The sequence below is a fragment of the Tenebrio molitor genome, chromosome 3 (assembly GCF_963966145.1).
Source record: "Tenebrio molitor chromosome 3, icTenMoli1.1, whole genome shotgun sequence".
NCBI classification, from domain to species: domain Eukaryota; kingdom Metazoa; phylum Arthropoda; class Insecta; order Coleoptera; family Tenebrionidae; genus Tenebrio; species Tenebrio molitor.
In genome coordinates this window covers 1349688-1372175 of record NC_091048.1, presented here as the reverse complement: position 1 = coordinate 1372175, position 22488 = coordinate 1349688, and the positions used below count along the sequence as shown (strand labels likewise).

General features: G+C 34.6%; 4 protein-coding genes across 9 annotated transcripts in view; 1 reads left to right on the top strand and 3 right to left on the bottom strand.

Moving 5' to 3' along the window:
• The window catches only part of LOC138127341 (phosphatase and actin regulator 2), a 97575-nt gene extending 91703 nt beyond the window's left edge, over positions 1-5872 (bottom strand). For 3 of the 6 annotated variants that reach the window (XM_069043371.1, XM_069043377.1, XM_069043374.1), the window contains exon 1: positions 5679-5872. In XM_069043371.1, coding sequence (XP_068899472.1) covers positions 5679-5787 — 109 coding nt within the window. In that variant the 5' untranslated portion in view covers positions 5788-5872. The remainder of the gene's footprint in view (positions 1-5678) is intronic. The other 3 variants (XM_069043373.1, XM_069043376.1, XM_069043380.1) reach the window with 2 other exon arrangements.
• On the bottom strand, positions 4395-5672 carry LOC138127343 (F-box only protein 7-like). Its single transcript, XM_069043382.1, has 2 exons — positions 5417-5672; positions 4395-5262 (listed from the first exon to the last, which is right to left on the bottom strand). Exon 2 carries the CDS (start codon positions 5258-5260, stop codon positions 4475-4477), a length of 786 nt encoding a protein of 261 aa, XP_068899483.1. The 5' UTR covers positions 5261-5262; positions 5417-5672; the 3' UTR covers positions 4395-4474.
• Positions 5873-6026: 154 nt separating the features above from the next.
• Positions 6027-9884, bottom strand: RpS21 (ribosomal protein S21). The gene is made up of 4 exons (XM_069043383.1): positions 9737-9884; positions 9626-9685; positions 9380-9571; positions 6027-6104 (listed from the first exon to the last, which is right to left on the bottom strand). Exons 2-4 carry the CDS (start codon positions 9673-9675, stop codon positions 6095-6097), a joined length of 252 nt encoding a protein of 83 aa, XP_068899484.1. The 5' UTR covers positions 9676-9685; positions 9737-9884; the 3' UTR covers positions 6027-6094.
• Positions 9885-9963: 79 nt separating this feature from the next.
• Positions 9964-15101, top strand: LOC138127342 (ankyrin repeat domain-containing protein 29-like). The gene is made up of 8 exons (XM_069043381.1): positions 9964-10129; positions 10382-10492; positions 10932-11030; positions 11084-11182; positions 11289-11387; positions 11530-11727; positions 11781-11876; positions 14678-15101. Exons 1-8 carry the CDS (start codon positions 10118-10120, stop codon positions 14873-14875), a joined length of 912 nt encoding a protein of 303 aa, XP_068899482.1. The 5' UTR covers positions 9964-10117; the 3' UTR covers positions 14876-15101.
• The last annotated feature ends 7387 nt before the right edge of the window (positions 15102-22488 follow it).

The following is a 22488-nucleotide window of genomic DNA, read 5'->3' as shown; positions in this document are numbered from 1 at the left end:
TCGCAAAAAATAAGAATTGAATGATAGCAATGAATTGCGTTAAAAAAAGAAATTCCTTGAAAACAAGAGTTCAAAGTATGAGGTTATTGTTACAAGTTCACTTTACCTATCGTGCAGTTATACTTTTTACCAAAAAACATTAATTCTTAGTTCCATTAAAATATTAAAGAGGTAAAAAAGATACCACGAACAAGAACAACCGTCCGATATTCTCCCATAAAGGTCACTGTGATCCAGAATTTCTTTTAAATAAATAGGAAAACAAATAAAACATCATGCCAACAACTGTTACATAAACAAAACAGCCTTTGGATATTTAAATCAAATAAGATTTTAACATTTTTACTGGAATATTACTTCATGGTTTAATCTTTTCCCAGCACATGGTAAAGAATCAGTTTCCGTAACTACTATGAAATAACTTTAAACAGTTAGACTTGGAGGTAATTGCAATAAAAAAGCCGTTGTTGTGACAACAGATTGTTTAAGAAGGCCAACGTTGTACGAACTGCATAAAAGTGAACATAGTAATACAATAGTGTGATTTACGGTTGAATCGAAATTCTTTGGATCTAAGCATTGAGTCGTCGTAGTCCTGACAAAAGAAATGATCGTGTGACTACATTATGATCTGAGGATAAAAATAGTATCTAAAATTGACGAAATTGCCACAAGAATCTACAGACTTGTCACTCATTGAAAACTCTCAGATAAAAATATGTACTAGCATTTTGTCCAACGATTTGAAAAAAGTTTAGAATCGCCTTAGGAGACGTGAAACTAAAATTTTTTTTTTTGTTCGACACTGTCAGAATGTGAGAATTTTCTCCTGTGTGAACGGATTTTGATAAGTGTCACAACTTGTCAAAACGAAACGTCAAGCTAATTTTTAAGATTTTAAGCGATTTGGAGCTTTTGGGGGGCTCGTCGAACAAAAAAACGTTGTATTCAACTCGTTCGTGTGTAAATTGGGCCTTTTTTGGCACTCGTAGCCAAAAGTAGTAAAATGGCCAACTCGTGCCAAAAAATGGCCAATTTACGCACGAACTCGTTAAATAAACTACTATTTTAACGTCCGTAATAAAATACGTGATTTTTGAATCGGTCCAGAAACGTTAAAAAAAGTGCCATAGCGGTTCATTTTTTAACGCAATTATAAAAATTTTCATTCATAATTAGTAGTTTTTTTAACGAGTTCGTATGTAAATTGGGATTTTTTTAGCATGAATGGGCCAATTTAAAACGTGAGTAAAAGGAGCGTTTTAAAGGTCCACGGGTTCACACAGGAGAAAATTTTCACATTTTGAGTGTCGAAAAAATTGTATCTAAACTTACGGGCGCCAAAAAAAATTTGTATGCAACTCGTTAGTAAAGTATCTTTTGTTTACTCGGCGGATTTGCGCACTCGCTTCGTTCGAGCGGCAAATTTTCCTTCTCGTAAAAAAAAGTATTACTTTACTCACTTGTTACATAAATAACTATTACAAGACTTGCTTTCTAAATTTAATTTATATTGTTTAGCACACATTTTTGCTATTTTTTTTTTTGTGTTCTTACTAATTCAACATTTGCTTATCCTTTTATAGGTTGTTGAACCATTAAAGAGAGATTCTTAATCCCGTATGTATCAAATCAATACAAAAAAAATATATTATTACAGAAAAAAGATAATAATTATGTATTTCTAATTTCCATCAATAGTCAAAAAATATTGGCAACTTTTTTCCACTCTCTGAAACAGATTTTAGTAAAATTATGTCTGTACTGTCGGTCACATATTTGATACTTTTCATAATACAAGGTCGTAATGCATTCCACAAAATAAAAAACAAGAACAATAGAGACATCTATGGTTTAAATATTCATATTTTGAAGTATGTAGTTCAAGAACGTAATTATTCCCTTTATAACGAAGTAAAAAGATGATAATAATGAGCAACCATCTCCCCATTTCTTCTTTCCTCCTTTTATCAAAATTTTTTGCCAGATTAGAGCTTGAACAAATACTTCAATCTTACTTTTTAACAACCGATATGAATTACGTCAAGGTTTTATCTATTGAGAAATCTGTTCTTTCTTTTGATAATGCTGTTGACTCTTTCCAAAATAGGGAACATCCTGCCGCCACATTTTTAGACCCCAGCAAAATTTTTGCTTCCGTTTCGCACCACACATCTAAACTTTTATCGTTTTGATCCTACGCTATCAAGCTAATATTTTCACACCTGCCAGACAGAGTTCATGGAGTGACTATCGATAATGTCTCCTCTGATTAAAAAAAATTACACAGAACTTCGTCAAAGTTTCAATTTGGGATCAGGTTTATTTTGAATGTATGGGAATGATTTTCATTAGACTTGTCTACAACGCTATATTACACACGGCACTTATAAAGGTAAAAATGAAAGTTGATTTTTGGTCGTTAAACTTAAAGCGAAATCGACAAAGATGGTCTTTAATTTTTTAAAGTGCACAAAAAAACCTTCATCAAGAACACTTTACCTAGTTTTCCTCCACCTGTTTTATAAATTTAATTTATGTTGCTTACTACACATTTTTTAAATATTTTGTGTTTATACTAATCCAACATTTGCTTATCGTTTTATTGGTTGTTAAACCATTGATGAGAGATCTTTAATCCCATGTGGATCAATCAAACCAATAGAAAAAAAATACAAACAAAATATTATCACAGAAAAAAATATACAGGGTATTTCATGAGTGACAATAACCACACCGGAATTGAAAATGCAACCCACAATACATTTCCAAAGTTAACGTGGTTACTTTAAATATCCTATTGTTTTAAAATGAAATTGTGGATCCATGATGGCTTTGCTTCCAATAATTGTAGTTACCACAACTGACATTTACGAAAAAGTTTAAATACGATGATTAAAATGTACTCGAACGATGAGAAAACAGATACGATCCTGATTTATAGCGAATATAATAAAAATGCTTCTGCCGTTACGCGTTTATGCCTGCAATAAACATTTTCCCAAAAAATCTTCGTTTCCTCACAATTTCATGACGTTTATGTAAAAATTTACGAAACTACACAGCTAACTATTAAATAAAAAAATATGTACTATCGGTGGACATAAAAAACTGGGACAAACATCAAATTTGTATAAAGTCAAAATTCAAAAATATACATTGTGTAAATTTGGCTTTTTACAAATAAGGTTATGAAAATTATGACATATTGTCAAAAACATCAAGTTAAAGTTCAGTTCTTTAATGACAATTTTAATTTTGAGTGAGAATTCAAAAGTCTGAGACACAATGAGCAAATTTTGGATGTCCCAGCTTTTAATGTCCACCGATAGTACATAATATCCATGTTAACTTTGCAAATGAATTGCGGGTTGCATTTTCAATTCCGTCGAGCTCATTATCACTCGTGAAATACCCTGTATACTATAATTCTAATTTCCTAAATGGGGGTTGGATATTTGCTCCAAAATCGTTTACCATGACAAAACCAGGTCGCAGATGTTTAACCACGCGGAGGTACCGCATGGTACACAAATGCTTAAATTCGAATCACTTAGATATGTTATCTTTATTATTTTAGTGTCTTACAAATATGTAGTAAGTTTTACTTTTTTACAAAACAATGTTATGCCTGGCATTTGTCCTTAACTTGAGCTTTATCACAACTACATAACACCGGCAACTAATAACATCATCATTAACATTTTTCTAATGTGATAAAGAGCGCTGCACGTTGATAAACACACATACAGAGTGATCACAAAGGTACTGACAAGAACGTTGCCGCTACCAGTCTGGAACAAAATATCCAACAATTTTCTTCTAGCCACCTGAATTCTATTTTTTTTTTTTCAATAATTTAAAAACACATTTTTGTGGGTCAATCCAGTTGTAAAATTCAGGTTCGAGTCTCGCCGGAAGAAGTCCATTTTCAACTTTCTCACAAATTTTTCACGCAAATTTATAGAAATATTTCGAGTGGTCACCACATAAGTGAAATTTGAACAGACAAATTGACATTTCTCGGTAATAATTCATGGTAAGCTGCAATATACAAACGATTGTTTGTAAACTTAATTGCTTTCCCATAATTTATAGAGACCATTATGTTAGTTTCTCTTTTAATTGGAACCGGTTTACGCTCAAACAGACATTTATCGACAAAAATATTGAACGAAATATATTTGTAGCGCCAGTTTGACACTAATTAGACCAAACATAACATAAACTTCTATAAATAATATTAGTTGGCTGTGTTGAAAAAAATGTTGGCTCAATTAAAAAAGAAAAATTAGAACCATGAATTTTTCTTTCTTGTGATAAAATAAAAAAGGAAAATGGGTAATCAAATAAAAGGAACTTTCCGAGTTGTCAAGATGTTGAATGAAACAAGCTTGTCGTAATTAATTATTTAATTATCAAATCACCCAAAATAAATATTTATCAAAAGATTAAAACAATTTCTACGTAAAGCTTAGTTGGGGGGCCTGTTAAGCAGTATCCTGTTGAGCTCCCTGGCGTACTTAATTTCGTACAAAAACTTCAGCTCCTCGTAAGTCTTACAAATATTCTTTTTTCGAAAATCTGCGTCAAGCAACTTGACCCAAAGAGTGGGTTCCTGTGCCGACTGACACGCGGCCCTACAAGTTCGAGCCAAACTCATCACATCCTGAATCCTCAAATACCGCATGATCCTGACCAGAAGATCGTGCGGCAGGTCCTGGAAACACCCGCAGATTCCACCAGTCGCCGCCACCACCGCAATTTTGGCGGGAAAAGCGATCCGGTTTTTGAAAGTGCGGGCAAGATGGTCCAGACTTTGGAAAGCGAAGCTCCCCAACTGGACCGTCGAAGAGGTGAAATAAGTCAGAGGGTCGAGCAACACGCTGAAGGTGTCCACGTCTTTGATGACGCAATTGACGAGCAAGTCGTCGGCGACAGGGGTGCAAATGAGGTTAGAAACCAGATGGGGGGCGGATTTCAGGACGAAATCGGTGCGGTAGGAGTTGTGGACTTTCCAGTTGGCCGGCAAGGATTGAGAGTGTCGGAGGAGTCTCTTGTAGTTGAAGTCGCAGTCTTCGACGAGGTCGGTGCAGGCTTTGTGGACGAACCCCGATTCGACCATGAGGATGTGGAGAAGGCCCACGATCAGGTCGTTTTTGTCAGGTGTGAGTTTGTTTCTTTCGAAGAACGTCAAAAGGTTGGAGACGCTTCTGGGGACGTCGCCGTATCTGTGGTCTTCCAAAAGCATGGGTTCCATCACTGAAACGAGAGTGGTGAGACTGCGTCGACCTGCGTGGATCCAGCCAATAATAAAGCATCAATTTGCGGAACAGCCTGTTGATTCACTTCACAAAAACCAACAAATTGATTCGAATTTTCCGGCGAATTTCACAGGGACACACTCGACACGCACCTTAACCTTGACTTTTGGGCCCCAGAGCGCCGCAGAAAGTGAACGGTAACGCTGTTGTGACTCATTAGTCGACATAACCTAATTTCTGTCACTCGGACGACTCGTCTCTGGCTGCTTCCGCAAGCCCCATCCGCACTGAGAGTCACTCCCACGCCAAATCGTGACCCAAACGGCCCGATTCTGGCTCGACTCTCAGATTTTCGCCCCGCAGACCGCCGCATCTGGTTGACAAAATTTTGAGGTTATGTTCGCGTTTTCCTACCTTGGTCAGTCTTGTCGCTTTCCTCGGTTTGGCTAATCCTTTGCACTGCACTAACTTGGTTTTGTGTATTTACACTGTTTGACATAACACCACAACCACTTTCGGCCATCTTATGTGAAACTTCCTTATTTGGGTACTGTTTGCCCCATGTTTGAATGGGTTTGTTTGGTACCGTGTAGGGAGCAGCACCTGTCCACCTGTCGATTGACAACCGCAAGAAAAAGCTGACCAACAGGTTTTGAGTTGGTACCGCCGAGTTCGAATGATTTTCTTATTTGTTACGTGGAATCGTAATTATAGATTATTTGGCACGGACCTATTAATTCGTTGGGCTAGGAAAAACACAACTATAAATAAAGATTTATTCAAACACAAATTACAAAGGGAACGTTGTATTCATGTCCAAACAAATGCAGTTAGAAGTTCCTGAAACAAAAAAAAAACAATCGATTAGTACCGGAATTTGGAAGTACTTCCAAATAACAGACAACGATGACAGGCTTATTTAAAATGTCAGCAAAAAATTTCCACTAAAAACACGATCACAATATTTTCTTCTGTGGTTTCAGAAACCATGCCAAAATCATGATTTAATAAAAAAGAAATCTGTATTCATTGTACCCGTTCAATTCAAATTTAAATTTATACGCGACTTAATCATTATTAAATGCGCAATTAAGATTGTTAATCTTGAATTAAAAAATAAAATGGCAAATCCGTACAGCCATTATCAATTATCAATTGTTACTAATTTACAAGTTCATTAACTTTTTGGCAGATTACCAAACTATGAGTTTATTTGTTTAGTACAAATTAAAAAAGTTATAAAAACATTCTTCTTCAATAACGATTCAGGTTCTAAACTGGATCTCATTTATTGGCTCTCATAAATATCATTGTGAAAACTCAAATGAGAAATTTACCCAAAAAACTGTGGATGATTTCTGGCAAGTATTCAAAAATTTGGTGATATTGGGCCGTATGATTTCCCTTTCATTAAAGTTAAAGAACGTCGTTAAACTGTTTTGTCTCTGTCTAACATAGTGCTTGGCATATACTCTCACTTTGTCTAATCAATTATTTAGCTAATGAAAGGCTTAACGAATGGGAAATCATACGGCCCACTGTCTAGTGATGTAATGAATGTTATAAACTGACGAGATGATATCTAATGGAATCTAAATCTGATAACGGTTGATTAAAAGATCTCAGAAGCATAATTTCACTTCTCAATTCTAAAACTCAGGTTGCAAACTGCAGATTTCAACTTATTCAGTTCCGCACTCTTTGTTTTACAGGTGCACAAAAAAACGTGAGACAACTGCCGACTCACCGTCTGTCTTCAGTTACTCTAAAAACGTTTAAACGTGATAACATCAAAAAATTTCCATTCCTAAACTGATAATTTTGTTTTTGTTATTTTATTGGAATAGACGTGAACGTACTAATAAAGACTGGTTTAATGAAATCTTTTAATCTTAATCTCAATTGAAATATTTGTTCCCGAAAGTATAGAAAAACGAACATGTTTTCTTCAACTGCATCACACATTCACTCATTCTGGCGGAACACTTGGTATTAATTAATTCTAGTCCCAACCAATTAAAGAAATAATGTGTAGAAATCATTGGCACTCGTACTTTACTAATTTGCATATCAGAGTTCAATCTTTTTGAAAAAATAAATACGTAGTTGGTATTACATAAACTACAGAGAACTAATTTTTAAATACGAAATCCAAGTCTTGTTTGTTTTTGGAATTGTAGCCTTATATCACATATTACAGTTCATCGCCCATCTTCTAAAAAAAATCTTGAGTAAACTTGACTGAAAAATAAATTCAGTTGTGTAAATGACCTCAAGGGGAAAGTGAAAAACATTAAAAAAACAAACATCTTTTGAAAAAGTTCAATCAGTACGTTTTAAAAAATAGTTTTCTGTAAACATGAAAGTATCATAAACGTCACATAAAAAACAATAAATTCAAAATTATTGGCAAAGATGAACTTGAACCTTTGCACACTTCACATTTGACTTGCATTGTTGTAAATGTGTAAATTATGCATACAAAGAGTTATTTTTGAATATTCATAGCTTCATTAAATCAATTCGAATACATTCCAATGTTTTCTCTAATCATCGCAAATTTACAACGCTTCTGTCGACTTTTAAAACTTTCACACATATTAAATGTATTTGTGCCATCACATTCTTCAATTAATCAAGGCAGCACGAGTTCAACTAGAAACAATGATGATGCAATGCTGAATCTATGCAACAATAGAACTGTTGCATCTCTTCTAAGATCTCTGAAACAACTACAAAGCTGAAAAATTTCAAAATTAACAAGCTTTGTGTTGTAGTTTTGTTAACATCCAAATAATGAATCGATTATTACGTGTGTTTAAATTACTTTTGGAATTCGTCAAGGGTAGTACTGGGTATACTCCGTACTCTGATAGATTGCACGTTTTTTGACAGAAGACAGACACAGAAACTGGTTTGGCGGGAATGAATCTGCAGGGATACAACGGTTTTCTACATAACGTGAAACAATTGAGATGGAGAGTTTAGTATTTTTCACTGCTTTATGTTTTGGAACTAGAATTTAAAAACGTACAATCTATCACCGTACGGAGTATACTCTTGTTTTCTACGATTATCGCGTCCAATTTACTTTTTTATGTAAATGTATGAACATTCATAAAGATGCTAATACATAATACCCAACACAGTTGGTCCACAAAAGAAGGATAAAAAAAAAATAGAAATTCTACGGAACAATTCCAACAATTTCAAATTAAATATTAATTTGTTATTGTTCATCTTTGAATAAAGTTGAAAAATCTAACTAAAGTCCATTCAAAAATGAAACATCCACCAACGTCGCATTTTCCTCGATAATTACTATCGGCAACGCTGTGTAGTGTAAAATTTGGTGAGAATTGTAATTTTGAGGTTAAGTGTTTATTAAATGTCTTGTTGTTCTGGGCATGTTTAAGTAAAAATAATAAGAATCAATAAATAAATGAAACGTGCTGCTAATAAAACAATATGAACGGAATTCAAAGCAATTGAATTTTATTTTGAATAGACTTTATGTTACATTAACTCTCTACTTATTATAAATCTTTGTGTTATATCACAAAATTAAGAAGTTTGTGAATTAATTTCTTTTACTTTTTCATAGATACTTATGAATAACTGACTCACAAAAGATGCTAATTACACATGGCCAAAGTGTCTTGTTTACGACATTTTTCTAACTTAACAAATTCTCATAATAAAATTCAATCTATCAAAAAAGGAAGAAAAATTAGATAAATGTCATACTTGGTGTTAATTCTTTACCTTGTCCCAAATCATTTAATTGAGATGTTTTTATCATTCATGCTTTAAGAAAACAAAACTGTATATTAAAACAGTTACTGACAATGACATTTTATATACAAAATCCCAAACTAAAAAATTTAAATTATTTTTACATCTTTATCTTTATAAGAATCATGACCTTGAAGATTCTGATTTATTCCCAGTCAGATTTGCAAATATTAAATACTGACTTTCCAATTCAGCTTGTACAAATTTTTTTTAACTCTGACACTTCCTAAAGGTGCATAACACTGAGTAGGTTTGAAATACTTCTTACTACTGTTACTCTACTCATTGCATTATCTGTGCATACTACCCAAAATACCTACTTAGCAATAATTCCATCTTTCTTTGTTAGCCTAACGATGCAATCATCTGACTCTCCCATCCGTCTGATGGCCCCACACAAGGCATAACTTTTCGTGGTTTCAGTCATCCTCCCAGTCTGTGGATCAACTTCAGCAATGCTCAACTGAATGGAAGCGTGATCCTTAGCGTGGATGATCCTGTTGCTGGCAGAGCTAAAATACCAAACCTAACCAAAAACCCTAAACACGTGGTCGTCAAAGACTCACCACTTCCTCGGGCAATACAAATCGACGAACTCACCGGCGTCGTTCTCCATCTTTTATACCCTACAAAACACAAACTAGTCCAGATAATCGACAAAACGAGAAAATACTCACAAAATCGTCACAAACAGACACCGATCAAAGCACTAAGCAGAAAAGGAAGTTTGAGATTTCGGCCAATCGCGGCGCCAGTGTCGACTGACGACAGCGCCACCAAGTCGCGCGCGAAATTCGAATTTAATAAAAATGGCGCGTGCGCCGATTGATTTAAAAAGTGAGCTCGATACCGTCGCCGCGAGTGCTCCAAGTGAAATACGACGCGTTTGCCTAAAACACCGCTGTTTTCTCACCTGAACGGTTGCGTAACCGTAACAAGGAAACCAGCACTTGGAGGAATTCCGATGCAGTCTGTATTCGAAAGTCGGACCGGTGAACACGTTCTCCTCGTAAAGACGGTGCTTTTTTCGTGGCCGATTTTGGGTCAACACCATTAGAATGTCGCTAAAGGTGAGCACAGTCTTCTATTGATTTCGCAACTCCAAACAAATCCTCCCGCAAACAAAAATGCAAATAAAAATTATTAATTATTTTTCCACACCCTCTCTAATTTTTTTTTTAATTTTGTTTACCACGCATCAAAACAGCGTTAACAGTCTGTTTATTTTTGTGAGCGGCGCGTAAACATTCCCAAATTTTTGCGTTTACTCAGCCTTGATCTTTCGCTGCGACAATAAACACTCTGACATAATTATTTTGCAGAAGGAGTCTTTATCGGACGTTCAACTGCACTTAGCAGCGCTGAATGGGGACTCGTCTCTGCTCAGGAGGGTTTTGGACAGCGGCAAGGTGCATGTGGATTCCAGAGATAAGGTAATTAAACTGGCTCCAAGTAAACAAGTGTCGCCTTGACTCGCGCAAAAACTAAATGGGACTCAGAACCGCGATCTTTTCCAATCGAACTAGTAAAAATAGTTGACCAAGTGGAGCGAATAACCAGGTCACTACTCCACTGGGTCTGGTGGAGCTGCCAGACCATTATGTTAATAAGGAACATTACTTTTGTTCGACGATAAATGCGCACATTTGTGTAGGAATTGTCAATAAAAATAACAATAGGAATATTATTGCACACCGACAAGACACCAATTCAGCAATTTATGAATCGTTGAAAGACACTGAATGGGATTATATTTTTAGCTCTGGACGAGGTCTTGGAACCAATACAAATTTATAACACCTCACACGTGCAATCAAAATCTAATGAAATACGTTTTTGAATGTCATTTATTTTGTTATTTTCTTCTCCTAGGAAGGAACAACTCCTCTCATTCTAGCCTCGGCCAACGGCCACTTCGACTGCGTGAAGGAGCTGCTGGACCAAGGAGCAGACCCCAAAGCCAAGCGCATCGTAAGACCGCCCCCGCAACCTTTTACAAATGCAATAAAAAAATGTTTGTGCAGACAGGGACGACGCCGCTGTTCTTCGCAGCCCAAGGAGGTCACTTGGACATCGTCAATGTCCTATTGGACAAAGGCGCTCCATTGGATTCTGCCAGTGTTGTAAGTGTACCGCTATAACTGTACCAAAGAGACAGTTGTTGCAGAGATGAAATTAACCTAAATCGAGAGATAAATCCGTGTAATTAAGAGACATGTGCTTGTGCAGGATGGGGGGAGTCCGTTATTTGTGGCCTGCCAGTGCGGACACATGGATGTGGTCAAGGAGCTGGTGAACAGAGGCGCCAAAGTCAACACCCACATGAAGGTTAGCGCAATTACGTGCAAGTGGTGGACAGGAAAAGTGCAATAAAATAATTGCGTGAAATGTTTTTGGGAGGTGTTAAAAAAATGCTTCCAGAAATATTTTTCGAAGAACTGCATGTCACGAATTGTGCGAATTGTTGCAGGATAAAGCCACGCCGCTCTTTATCGCGGCGCAAAATGGACACTACAAAGTGTTGGTCTTTCTCCTAGCCCAAGGGGCTAACATCGACGCCAGCAGGACCGACGGGGCTACGCCTTTATGGATCGCAGCCCAAATGGGACACGACCACATCGTAGCCCAGCTGCTCAAAGCTGGGGCCAGAGTGGATTCGGCGAGATATGTAATTTTATCACATTTAAAATGTGACCATATCTTGATGTGATTTTACTCTAGGATGGGGCCACTGCAATTTTCAAGGCGTCCCATAAAGGTCATTCCGCTGTCGTTGGCGAACTCCTCAGATACAAACCTTCACTGGGTCTGCTGTTGGTAAATAGTTATTTATTAGCTTGTTTCTAGTGATACGCGTACCTGCTGATTGATAAAAACCTGTCTACGAAGTTTAAAATAACTCAAGTTCGATGTGATGCTAACGAGAAAATAAATACTATATATTTAAAAATAACGTGCAGCTGCAGAAAAATATCTTGACAGGAGATCTGAAGTGTGTAAGATGTTTTCCGAAGTTTTTTTTTTAATTCAAAACGGCAAATGACAGAAGTAATAAAAAATATATAAGTAAAAATAAAACTCTTATGAATTATGCAATGATAGTAATTTTTATGATTACATGATAAAATAATCCGGCCTAAATGCCTTGTCACACAGTGTGTGTGATGGTCAAAATTCCTATCAAAATCTGATTGCTATTTTAAAGAGTACTTCGATAATATTGGGTTCATTTAAATTTATCCTCAAAGTTGGCGTTGAGGAGTCGATTGTGAACGTACCACTCGTCAGTCTGCACACTAAAAACGCAAACAACGCAAAGAGTGAGATTAGATTTAAACAGCTGATCCGTGATCTTTAATCTGTGGTGCGTTCAAAAGCGACTCTTCAACGCCTATCTTGAGGATAAATTTAATTGAACACCCGATACAATGCGAGATATATTTTTTTTTACAAAATGGAATTTTATTTTTTGAACACCCGATACAATGCGATAGGGATGTATATAAAGTCCATTCAAAAATCAAAAATCCACTACCTGTTGCTTTAGGTTGGTAAAGTTTAAGAAACCCTAGGTAGATATTTTTCATACTATGTTGGTAACTATAAATTATGACATTTATTTGATTCAAAATAAAATTCAATTGCTTTCTATATTGTTTTATCAGCAGCACGTTTCATTTAATTATTGATTCTTATTATTTTTACTTAAACATGCCCAGAAAAACAAGACACTTAATAAACATTTAACCTCAAAATAACAAGTGACACCAAATTTTACACTAGACAGCGTTGCCGATAGTAATTATCGAGGAAAATGCGACGTTGGTGGTTTTTTGATTTTTGAATGGACTTTAGGTATTTTTTTTACAAAATGGCAATTTATTTTTGGAAAGATTTTTATCAAATGAGAAATATTTTTATTTTTGCATTCCATATTTTGTATTATGTATTTCAAAGGATCCAATCAAAACAAAACAACATTTATCGTACATTTTGATATCTCCATTTTTAAAACATTTTACAAACAATAGAGGATTAGTCAATAGGCCGGAAACAAAGACCATTTATCAATTATTTGAAATTGATCAAGCTAGATATTTTCAACTTTAAAATAATAATAAACTGTTAAATAAATCTGCCCGCAATGCCGTGCTACTTTTTCAATAATAATAATAATAAAATAATGGTAATAAATAATACTTACACCCAGTTTTCTTAATACATTTTACAATAACTTGATAATAATTTCCGTGATGAATAATAATTAATTCGGCCTGAATGCCGTGGTACGGAGTACGTGGTGGAGCAGAATATGCAGTACAGTTCAATTTAAATTAAAACACAGAGGGAAGCCAGAAAAGAATAAAAAAATATAAAATTATAATAATGACAACGGTAGAGTGGTGGCAGTGAACAAAGGTTATTCAGTACCTATTTAAAATTGGTCAGCTAAAAAGCAGTTGGAATTTATATTACGTTGTTGTTAAGCAAGGTTTCTCATAAAGTCATAAATGTGTTTGTTTTGGACTTTGCAAATCTCATACAAAGTAACAGAAGAATTAAACGGTTTTATGCTTAAATTTTAATTTCATGATTCACTCATTGTTGCTTAGTCTCTTATCTTTGTTTCTTACATCTGAGTATATTTAAATGTTGTTTTTAAGGATCCAACAGAAAAAAAATAATTAGCTACCTACGTAACAAAAACATTTCTTGGGCTCAAGTAGTCTTTTTATTATATACATTTTCATACAATATATTTAGTTTTTATAAAACCTACATCATGCGATAAAAATATCTTGTGTTGTCTTTTAACATCTAAATTATTTTCTCAAAACAGCTCCTTTATTATATACATATGTATTTTAAAAATAGACGTCACGGCAGCGAGGCCGGATTTATTTATCATTACGGATATTTCCATCAAGTAACGAAAAGAAGGCACGATTTTCTATATTACCATTTACTTTTCCTCTTATTTTTTTACATTATTATTTATTTTTGGATTACTCCCATTTTTTAAACGTTCACGTCAGAATGTGTTCATATGACATAACAAAAACCCGGCGGTCACCCATCCAAACACTAACCCCACCCGACATTGCTTAACTTCACTGATCGGATGATGACAGCGCATTCATAGCAGTGAGACCATCGTATTATTCTAATAATTCTTGTTGTTGCTTTTTTTGGAAAAAAAATCTACAAGTACGTAATTATCCTTCCGGTCCATTGTTTTAAATTATAAACTCTTAGATTTATTTTTATGTATAACTGTTGCATGATGTTTCTTGTAAACACGTAGTTTTTTGTCTTGTGGAAAGAATTTTTATCATATGTTTTTTACTTAATGAATTGACGTACCTAACTAGTTTTTTCAGTACATAAATGTATTTCTAATGTTTCTTTTACGTTTTCTTTAAAACTATAACTATTACGAAGAACTAATTGACGCCCAAGGACAAAGAAGGCTCTATTAGATGGTCAGTCCAGAAACTTTTGTACTGCACTACGTACACCGTCGATTCGCTTTTCTTTCTTCCCAGATGTATATTTTTCCTTTAGCCTTTAAGTCATCCTCCGTTTCGCCTACTCTACTTAGGCTTTGTTTTTGTCAGAACGGTGAAAGCGCCTTACACGCCGCCGCCCTATCCGGAAGCCTTCCAGTCTGCAAGCAGCTGATCGCCGCCGGCGCCGACCCCAACCTGAAGAACCAAGAAGGCTTCACCGCGGCCGAGGTGGCCCAAAGACACAAGCACAACGTCGTCAACGACTACTTGAGGAACTGTGCCAACCGCCAGCCTCCCAGCAAATGACACAGAATGAAGCAACTTAACTCGTTCATTGCTCTGTGAGACTGGTTAATTTATTTTGTTACGAGAGACTTTCCTGTGCCTTCTTCCTCTAAATGTTTGCTCAAATCGAGGAACTTCGCATTTTTATCCCCCATTTGAGATTCTATTGTACATTAGCTTTAAGATGTTGATTCGAATGTGCAACTGTTTATAAGTGATGCAATAAATGGAGATGAAGTGTTTTGTTCATGTGGATTTTCTGTTGCCTGGCTAAGGTGGGCGCAAAAATAGACGCAATGAAATCATTTTCAGGTTTTACGCTGGGAAAACAAACAACAACGAGATTGTCATCGAGAGTGGGGTCTGACCTGTGGATTACTAAGCCGATGATGCTCTGATTCATTTACTTTTTAAAATTATCTTTGCGAAGCACTCACCGTTAATTTTTTTTTTGTTGCAAAATAAATTAATTTGGTTTTGATCTAGGAGCAAATCTATTTCTAGTTGAAAAACAATGAGTCATTCAAAGTGTTCGTCTGGATTGTTTGCTTGTCAAACATTTAAACTTTCTATTACACCAGACTGAAAACACACAAAGTCAAAAACTTTTCTGCAATATAAATTATCTAGAGCACACATAATTTTATTTCTTATATGTAGAAACGATTTACTACCTATTTGCAATCAAGGGATTTAATTGTCTCTTATCGTATAAGTAGATAAAGAAAGTATTCGTTTTACGACAACGATAATGCGGAATTTCCCCATTTGTATAAATATTTGACAACCAAACAAAATGATTTGTTCATGTTTGAAAACAATAGGAAAACAGGTTAAAGAAACGAGGAAATAAATGACTCGAGTTAAGGCGAAGTAAAAGTTTAAACTCTTCTTATCAGCTCTTAATTAAGTTATTAATGGGTTGCTGCATCCTGTGGAAAACCGCTGGGATAAGTATAAAGGAAGTGTTTGTTCCGCTAAGTGTATATTTACTTGAAGGTCAGTTCATTCAGTTAGAAAATTTGTAACAATAAAGAGAAATATTTTTAATTAGCAGCGATTAAATCTGTTGTCTTTTCACTTACAAATTTTCTGTTTTTAGTTACGTTGGGAACTCTGAATTAATTAAGGTGAGGCAATTAACGAAGCATCGTATTTGAGGAACTATAAATTTTTATGCCAAGTTTTAGAACGGTTGTAAAATAAAAGTAAAATTGTTTTTGTACGGCTTACACGAATTGTTCTTTAAGTGCATGTAACAATGGTGTGTGTTGTATCAATAGTGAGGTTATAAATGATATGTCAAATAATTTTACGAAAGTATGAGTATAATAAATTTTAGCACTGTCTTCATAACTGATGTGTCAACAGTTGCCAAAATTTTAAAATGGTGGCAGGGGTTATTGTGCAATAAATGTGCACTTGATTACATAATATGGCGGAAAAATTAGTGCGAAGAAGAAAATTCTACGCAGCTTAGGTACACAATGAGCAAAGTGGAAAAGCAATCATATCTTCTCAAGAAATAAGCATAATTCATTTCGCTGATTTGAATTTAATAGTAGTTCATTTGACGAGTTTCTGTGTAAATTGGGCCTTTTTTGGCACGCGTGGGCCATTTTAAAACGCGAGTGAAACAAGCGTTTTAAAGGCCCACGAGTGCCAAAAAAGGCCCAATTTACACACAAACGAGTTGAATACCTACAACGTTTTTTTGTTAGACGAGCCCCTTAAAGGCTCCAAATCGCTTAAAACCTTTAAAATTAGCTTGACGTTTCGTTTTGACAAGTTGTGGCATTTATCAAAATCCGTTCACATAGGAGAAAATTCTCAAATTCTGACAGTGTCGAACAAAAAATTATTTTTTTTCTAATCTTCTAAAATTTTGTTAGTGTTATCTTGCCGGTTAGTAAAACAATCTTCCGTAATTATTTTGTGTAGGTAAATATTATTTAACGATATACAAGCCATGATATTACCAAATAATTGTTGATTTGGAAAATGATATATTTATTTTTTGTGAACACCTCCTCTAGCTAAAACTTTAAAAATACGAATTCAAAATTGTCTGTTCGAAATTAATTCTCTGCCATGATAAACATTAAAAAATGTGGTGCATTGTTGTCTTTTATTTTAACTCTTTTTCGTTTTAAAAATGAATGCATTCGATCAACGTCAGAATTATCAACAATTTGATAAGAATTTTAAAAACAATACCTTGAATAACGAATGATCATACATATTTTTTTACAGTATTGGTGAGATAATGGATGTTCTATTTCTTCTTTTTTGATTTCATAAAATACTGAAGAACATTTTCATTTCAAATTTGGACAAGAAACAAGTAAATTTTAGATTTTTGAGAAATAACTCGAACCTCAATTTAGGCAGCAAGTTTTAGAAATCTTTGTTTTAAAGAAATATTTCCCTTATTGTGCAATTGGAAAAGAAAATGAATAGTACATTCTTTAATGAGCGTAAAATGGTAGCTATTATTCAAGAGGATGAAAATTGCAACACGAGCCGTAGGCGAGTGGTGGAATAATCCGAGTGAATAATAGTCATTAGGTATACGCGAGTTGAAGACTATACTTCCTCCACGACTATATCAAGAAAAAACAATAATTGAAAATTGAATTTAATTTGATTTTTAATATTTGACAATTAAAATTGGTTGCTATGCGATGTGCAACTTATTGTTTACAAACGCATCCGACTGGCGATCTGCCGTTATAGAATGAAAATACGAGGCTGACAGCCGTGGATTTCAGTTTATTCTAACACGAGGCGTGGAATTGATATCAAAGATTGTCTTTTCTTGGTATAGTCTTCAACTCGCTTATAATTGCTATTATTCACTCGAATGATTCCACCACTCGTCTACGGCTCGTGTTGGAATTTCCATCCTCTTGAATAATAGCCATCATTATACGCTCATTCAACAATGTACCATTCTTACACTATTCTCTAGATTCTCGTTTTGATGGGACTTCCGATGTCTTTTTCTTGGGTTCATTCCATCATCCATCCATATTTTTGACTTAGGCTGCATAAAGGTTGCATAAAGCGATGTCAAGTCGTTGTTAAAGTTAACATCATGTCAAGCGATCTGATTGGACGATTTTTAACATTTTATTTGAATCAGCCAATCAAATGGGCGATTTCCGACTTGACGCGTTATTAGCGTATTAGAAATAAAATGAACAACTTTTTAAATACTTAGCCTTTATTACTCCACAATGTTGCTATGTACTGATATAAAAAAAATCACCAATAAAGTTTTTATCACCAACAATTCTTCACATTTATTCATCAACAATTATTTTGTGCGGACAAGAACATTGCACTAATTTAAATACAATGAGTGTAAACAAATTGTCAGTACAAATTTTTTAATTAATGTTAATTAAAAGACTAATTCTCAAAGATTGCACAACTAATTTAGTGTAGAAGATACTTTTACTTGTTAATTAAAAAAAAAAATTAGATTAAAATTGAAACCAGTCGAACTAAATTGTTAAATTATAAATTGTCGTCTAACAATAATTGTCTGGACATAAATCTAGTTAATTTAAATTCACAATTATTAATATACGACGACTGCATAACAATAACTGATTGGTTATAATTAATATTGATGAAATGAGTGTGGATTACGTTTGGTTAGAAATATTTTTTTTGTACTGCATCACTATACGCAGTACGCACCAACGAAAACATTAATAAGTAAACACGCTATATATAGTGTAAAGAAGAATATCTAATAGTTTCTTATCAGATTTTTATCAGTTTCTTTGTAACCAATATGATCAATCATTGCTGACGAGTTTAGTAAATTTGAGGGTCATTTTTATTTAAATATATTTCGATGACTCTACTCATGACAAGAAGTTGTTAAAATAGAATCTGATCAAAGAAAGAATGGAACCTCTAGTAACTATAAAAATATATACAGGTGTATCTAAAATGCGTGTGTTAATTTTAACACATAGCAGAGCTCGTTAAATGAAACGTTTTTTCTATTTGAATTATTTACGAAATAGCATTACAAATTGATGTAAAATCTGGAATAAATTAGCCATCAAAATGTATACCCGCCTATGGGTAAGGGTGGAAAACAATTAGACTTAAGGCAGAACCATTGTCAGAACATTATAGATGTGAATTGGGGACTTGTCGGTAAGTTGGCAGTACCAGCAAAAGTAACTAGGTGCGCGAATAAGGTTATTGGAATTTATGACAGATCTCACTAACGTACAGTTTAATCATAAGTTTTAAGCGACCTTGAGTTTGACAATTCACATCCAAAACGTTTTTACTTTATGATGATGTGTCAACTTAAGGATGAACTGGAGTAACAATCTCAGCAAAAAGTTGCGGACTTCTTATAATGCTATGAAACGTTTATTACGAGAAATCAATATTTGAAAAAATAGTTTTTACTTTTTGGAAACGAATTGTAATGAGTTGCAGGTACATTTTGTGTTTATTTTCTTGATATTTAGATAATTACTTACATGTGATTTTACAATCTTTTGACTAAGACTGTACGTGAAAGTAAACAAAAGCACACTGAATTTCAATTTTCATTGATTTCTGTTAAAATTCTTAACGTAACTGCAGTAAAACGTGCGATATGAGTGTAATGTTGCATACCGACGTCAATTATATGCATTTTGTTCACTTTTATTGAAATTAAAACAGATACATAACCTCAAAAACCGTGTTTTTCCACATGAAATTAGCGATTACAAGGGAAATCCTCGACCAACTTTTTTTGTGAATTCATTAGAAAATTCTACGATATCGATACTTTATGTGTGAAAAATTTAAGAAAAATTGGCCTTGAAATATGTTTTTTATCAATTTTTATGCGACCATTGCTCCATTTCTCATAAGAACACGTGTAAAATATCCCGAAACTTTAAAAGGTAATAACTTTAAAATTCCTCGATCAAATTTTTTTAAATTTGGCACAGTACTTTAGAATGGATGAAAGGACTATTGTACCAATTTTAAGCAAATTTCGCCATTTTTCAATGTTACTCCAGTTCATCCTTAACCCTCTTAAGATTAAAATTATAAAATAAAAATGTAGGAAAGTGGAAAAATGTTTTAGGAGAACTTTAAAACAATTTACAAACCCATAAAGTTCATCAAATATTGATTCTGGATCAGGGAATCAATAGAGATAAAATTGAGATATTAAAAATGATGTAAAAAAGTACAACAGTTTAATTTAGAAGACAGATTAGGTTTCTGGGGTCCAGGCGAGTGTTAATTGTTTGGCAGATTCTTATTGGTTTCCAGGTAAATTCAAACAACGTTGAATCGCTTCTTATTGGTTCTTAGACAAATTCAGAGGGCGCTGAAGCTGTCAAGAAACCAATAGGCAGCAAGCGCATTTTCAGTATCAGTTAACCCGCCAAATTTAAAAGACTAGAATCAATAAAATATATATTTAATATTTCTAAACTAGTCAAAATTTAAAATGATCCACTTTTAGAACCATTTTTAAATATAATATTAACATTTTCTTATCAAATAAACCTTCCAGGAATATAATGAATTTTAATCATTAAGTATTAAAATGGATTGTATCGTGCGTTCATTTAAATTTTTCCTCAAAGTAGGCGTTGAAGACTCGATTGTGAACGCACTATACGGATAAAGGATCACAGATCAGCTGTTTAAATCTTACGGTTTTACACGAGTGGTGCGTTCTCAATCGACTCTCCAATGCCAACTTTGAGGATAAATTTAAATGAACGCACGATACAAAAACAAGAATATATAAACATTTCGATTTTAATGCAACTGCTGCAAAAAATGAATGTAAAGAGTTGTGGTAAAAAATAAAAGATTTGAAAACGTGTGACTTAACTCGAATGCTCCGGCCGTAAATGTCCATATTAAGATAGTTGTCATAAAGGAAGGTCAAAAATGGTTTTGGTTTATGGTTTTAGAACGGTTCCTATACGAATGAGTCACCGTTACCAACATGGCAAGAGACGGTCCAGTAGCACTGTAATACTCAAAATTAGGTTATGTGAGATTAGTCGTTACGTGTGATAATGTAAAGCTGCGCCACACGTTTTTGCAACTGAATAAAATTTGTGTTTTCTTCAACTTTCCCACCATAAAATCCACTATCGTGACAAGATCTTTCAAAAATTTCATCGAATACTGAAAAAATTTCATTTCATTGCAAAACTTGCTTGAAATCTCTTATTCCGAGGTAGAGTATGAAGCAACAAAATTCTTAAGAGGATAGCAAGACCATTGTTCGACCAAAACTTTCCCTCTAATTTATGAAGATTAAACCAGCATCATTTTCGATGCCACCAAAACCAGGTCAGCATGCCTCGATACAAAACTCTCCACATAAATGACTCTAAACGTTTATTTTTCTCGTTTCAGTACTCGACTCTACACGCACACTCATCAATAATTCATCGGAGATATTACTCGACGTCGCAGCTTCCCTTTTGCGACTCCGCTGATAATACGTGTCCCGATTTTTCCGGGCGATATTGAAAAGCGACTTGAAACACATTCCCGTTAAGGGTGAAGGGTTAAGTAGAATAGACACTTGGTAATTGCATTCCTTAATGCTAATACAGCCCGTCCGCCGAAAGGGATAATTGCCTTGAATTCCACATCAGCATATCCTTGAAGGAATTCTGCTGCGACCCCCCCATCACTTCCGCCTCACAGTACCATTTATTTTAGTGCCTCTGGAAAATTTCGGCTCAATGGGCGCGTAATTACTTATTCCGTTGATGCAAAATCGGACAGACAATCGCAGATATTGCGTGCGCGAAGCTAACTCACAGATGGAGCCAGCGGTCGTAACTCACCATAAAAATATAAAACATTCCATTCTGTCTACCAAACCAATGAGATTTATCTACGAGCACCATGCTTTAAACATATAAAAGAGCTAATAACATGTTTGCCATATTTATTAAGGATCTAGGAGTAATAGAACAAAATCAATTTTAAACATTACATCTCTGAAGGCTAGAGTTTGTGGCGTGAGGCGTTAGCCGAGGACTTACAAAACAATTTCTGGCCGTGTAATATACAAAACTTTTTCGGCGGACAATTTATTTAAAGCAAAAGATAATAATTTTTGTTAAAATATTACAGGATAGAGAATTTATTTTTCTTCTTTTGGGAACATAAAAGATCCAAGAAGCAACTGTGACACCACAAAAGTCAATCAATTTCTTAAATATATTCAAAACGTCGTCGTCCTCTCTGTTATTCCTAACCTGAGCGGGTTGGCACTCCCGAATAATTGGTACACCCAGTCATTTGTCAAAGATTCTGTTGATTCACTTTTTAGGTTAAGATTCTAAAAATAAATCATGACAATTTGATTCATTTTGACTTTTGAACGGTCATATTTGAATCTGATGGTCAAGTGTACCAACATAATTTCGTGAATGTTTTGCCAACCGAACAATAGTATATTTCAAACCAAGGTAAGAAAGTGGTTTCTTGCAGACCGCAGGCAAAGATTATAAACCGAGTCGTAGACGAGGTTTGTAAGTGCCTAAGGTCTGCAAGGACACTTTCTTAACAAGGTTTGAATACAATTTTTTTCCCTACCGGCACAACTTTGTTGA

What these genes read in the sequence shown, in the direction of transcription:
- RpS21 (XM_069043383.1), bottom strand. Translation starts at nt 9,675, where the DNA reads ATGGAGAACGACGCCGGTGAGTTCGTCGATTTGTATTGCCCGAGGAAG. An exon ending in TTGTATTGCCCGAGGAAGTG is followed by an intron (nt 9,572 to 9,625) that starts GTGAGTCTTTGA and finishes TTGGTATTTTAG; the next exon opens with CTCTGCCAGCAACAGGATCA.
- LOC138127342 (XM_069043381.1), top strand. An exon ending in CATTGGATTCTGCCAGTGTT is followed by an intron (nt 11,183 to 11,288) that starts GTAAGTGTACCG and finishes GTGCTTGTGCAG; the next exon opens with GATGGGGGGAGTCCGTTATT. An exon ending in GAGTGGATTCGGCGAGATAT is followed by an intron (nt 11,728 to 11,780) that starts GTAATTTTATCA and finishes ATTTTACTCTAG; the next exon opens with GATGGGGCCACTGCAATTTT.
- LOC138127343 (XM_069043382.1), bottom strand. Translation starts at nt 5,260, where the DNA reads ATGGAACCCATGCTTTTGGAAGACCACAGATACGGCGACGTCCCCAGA.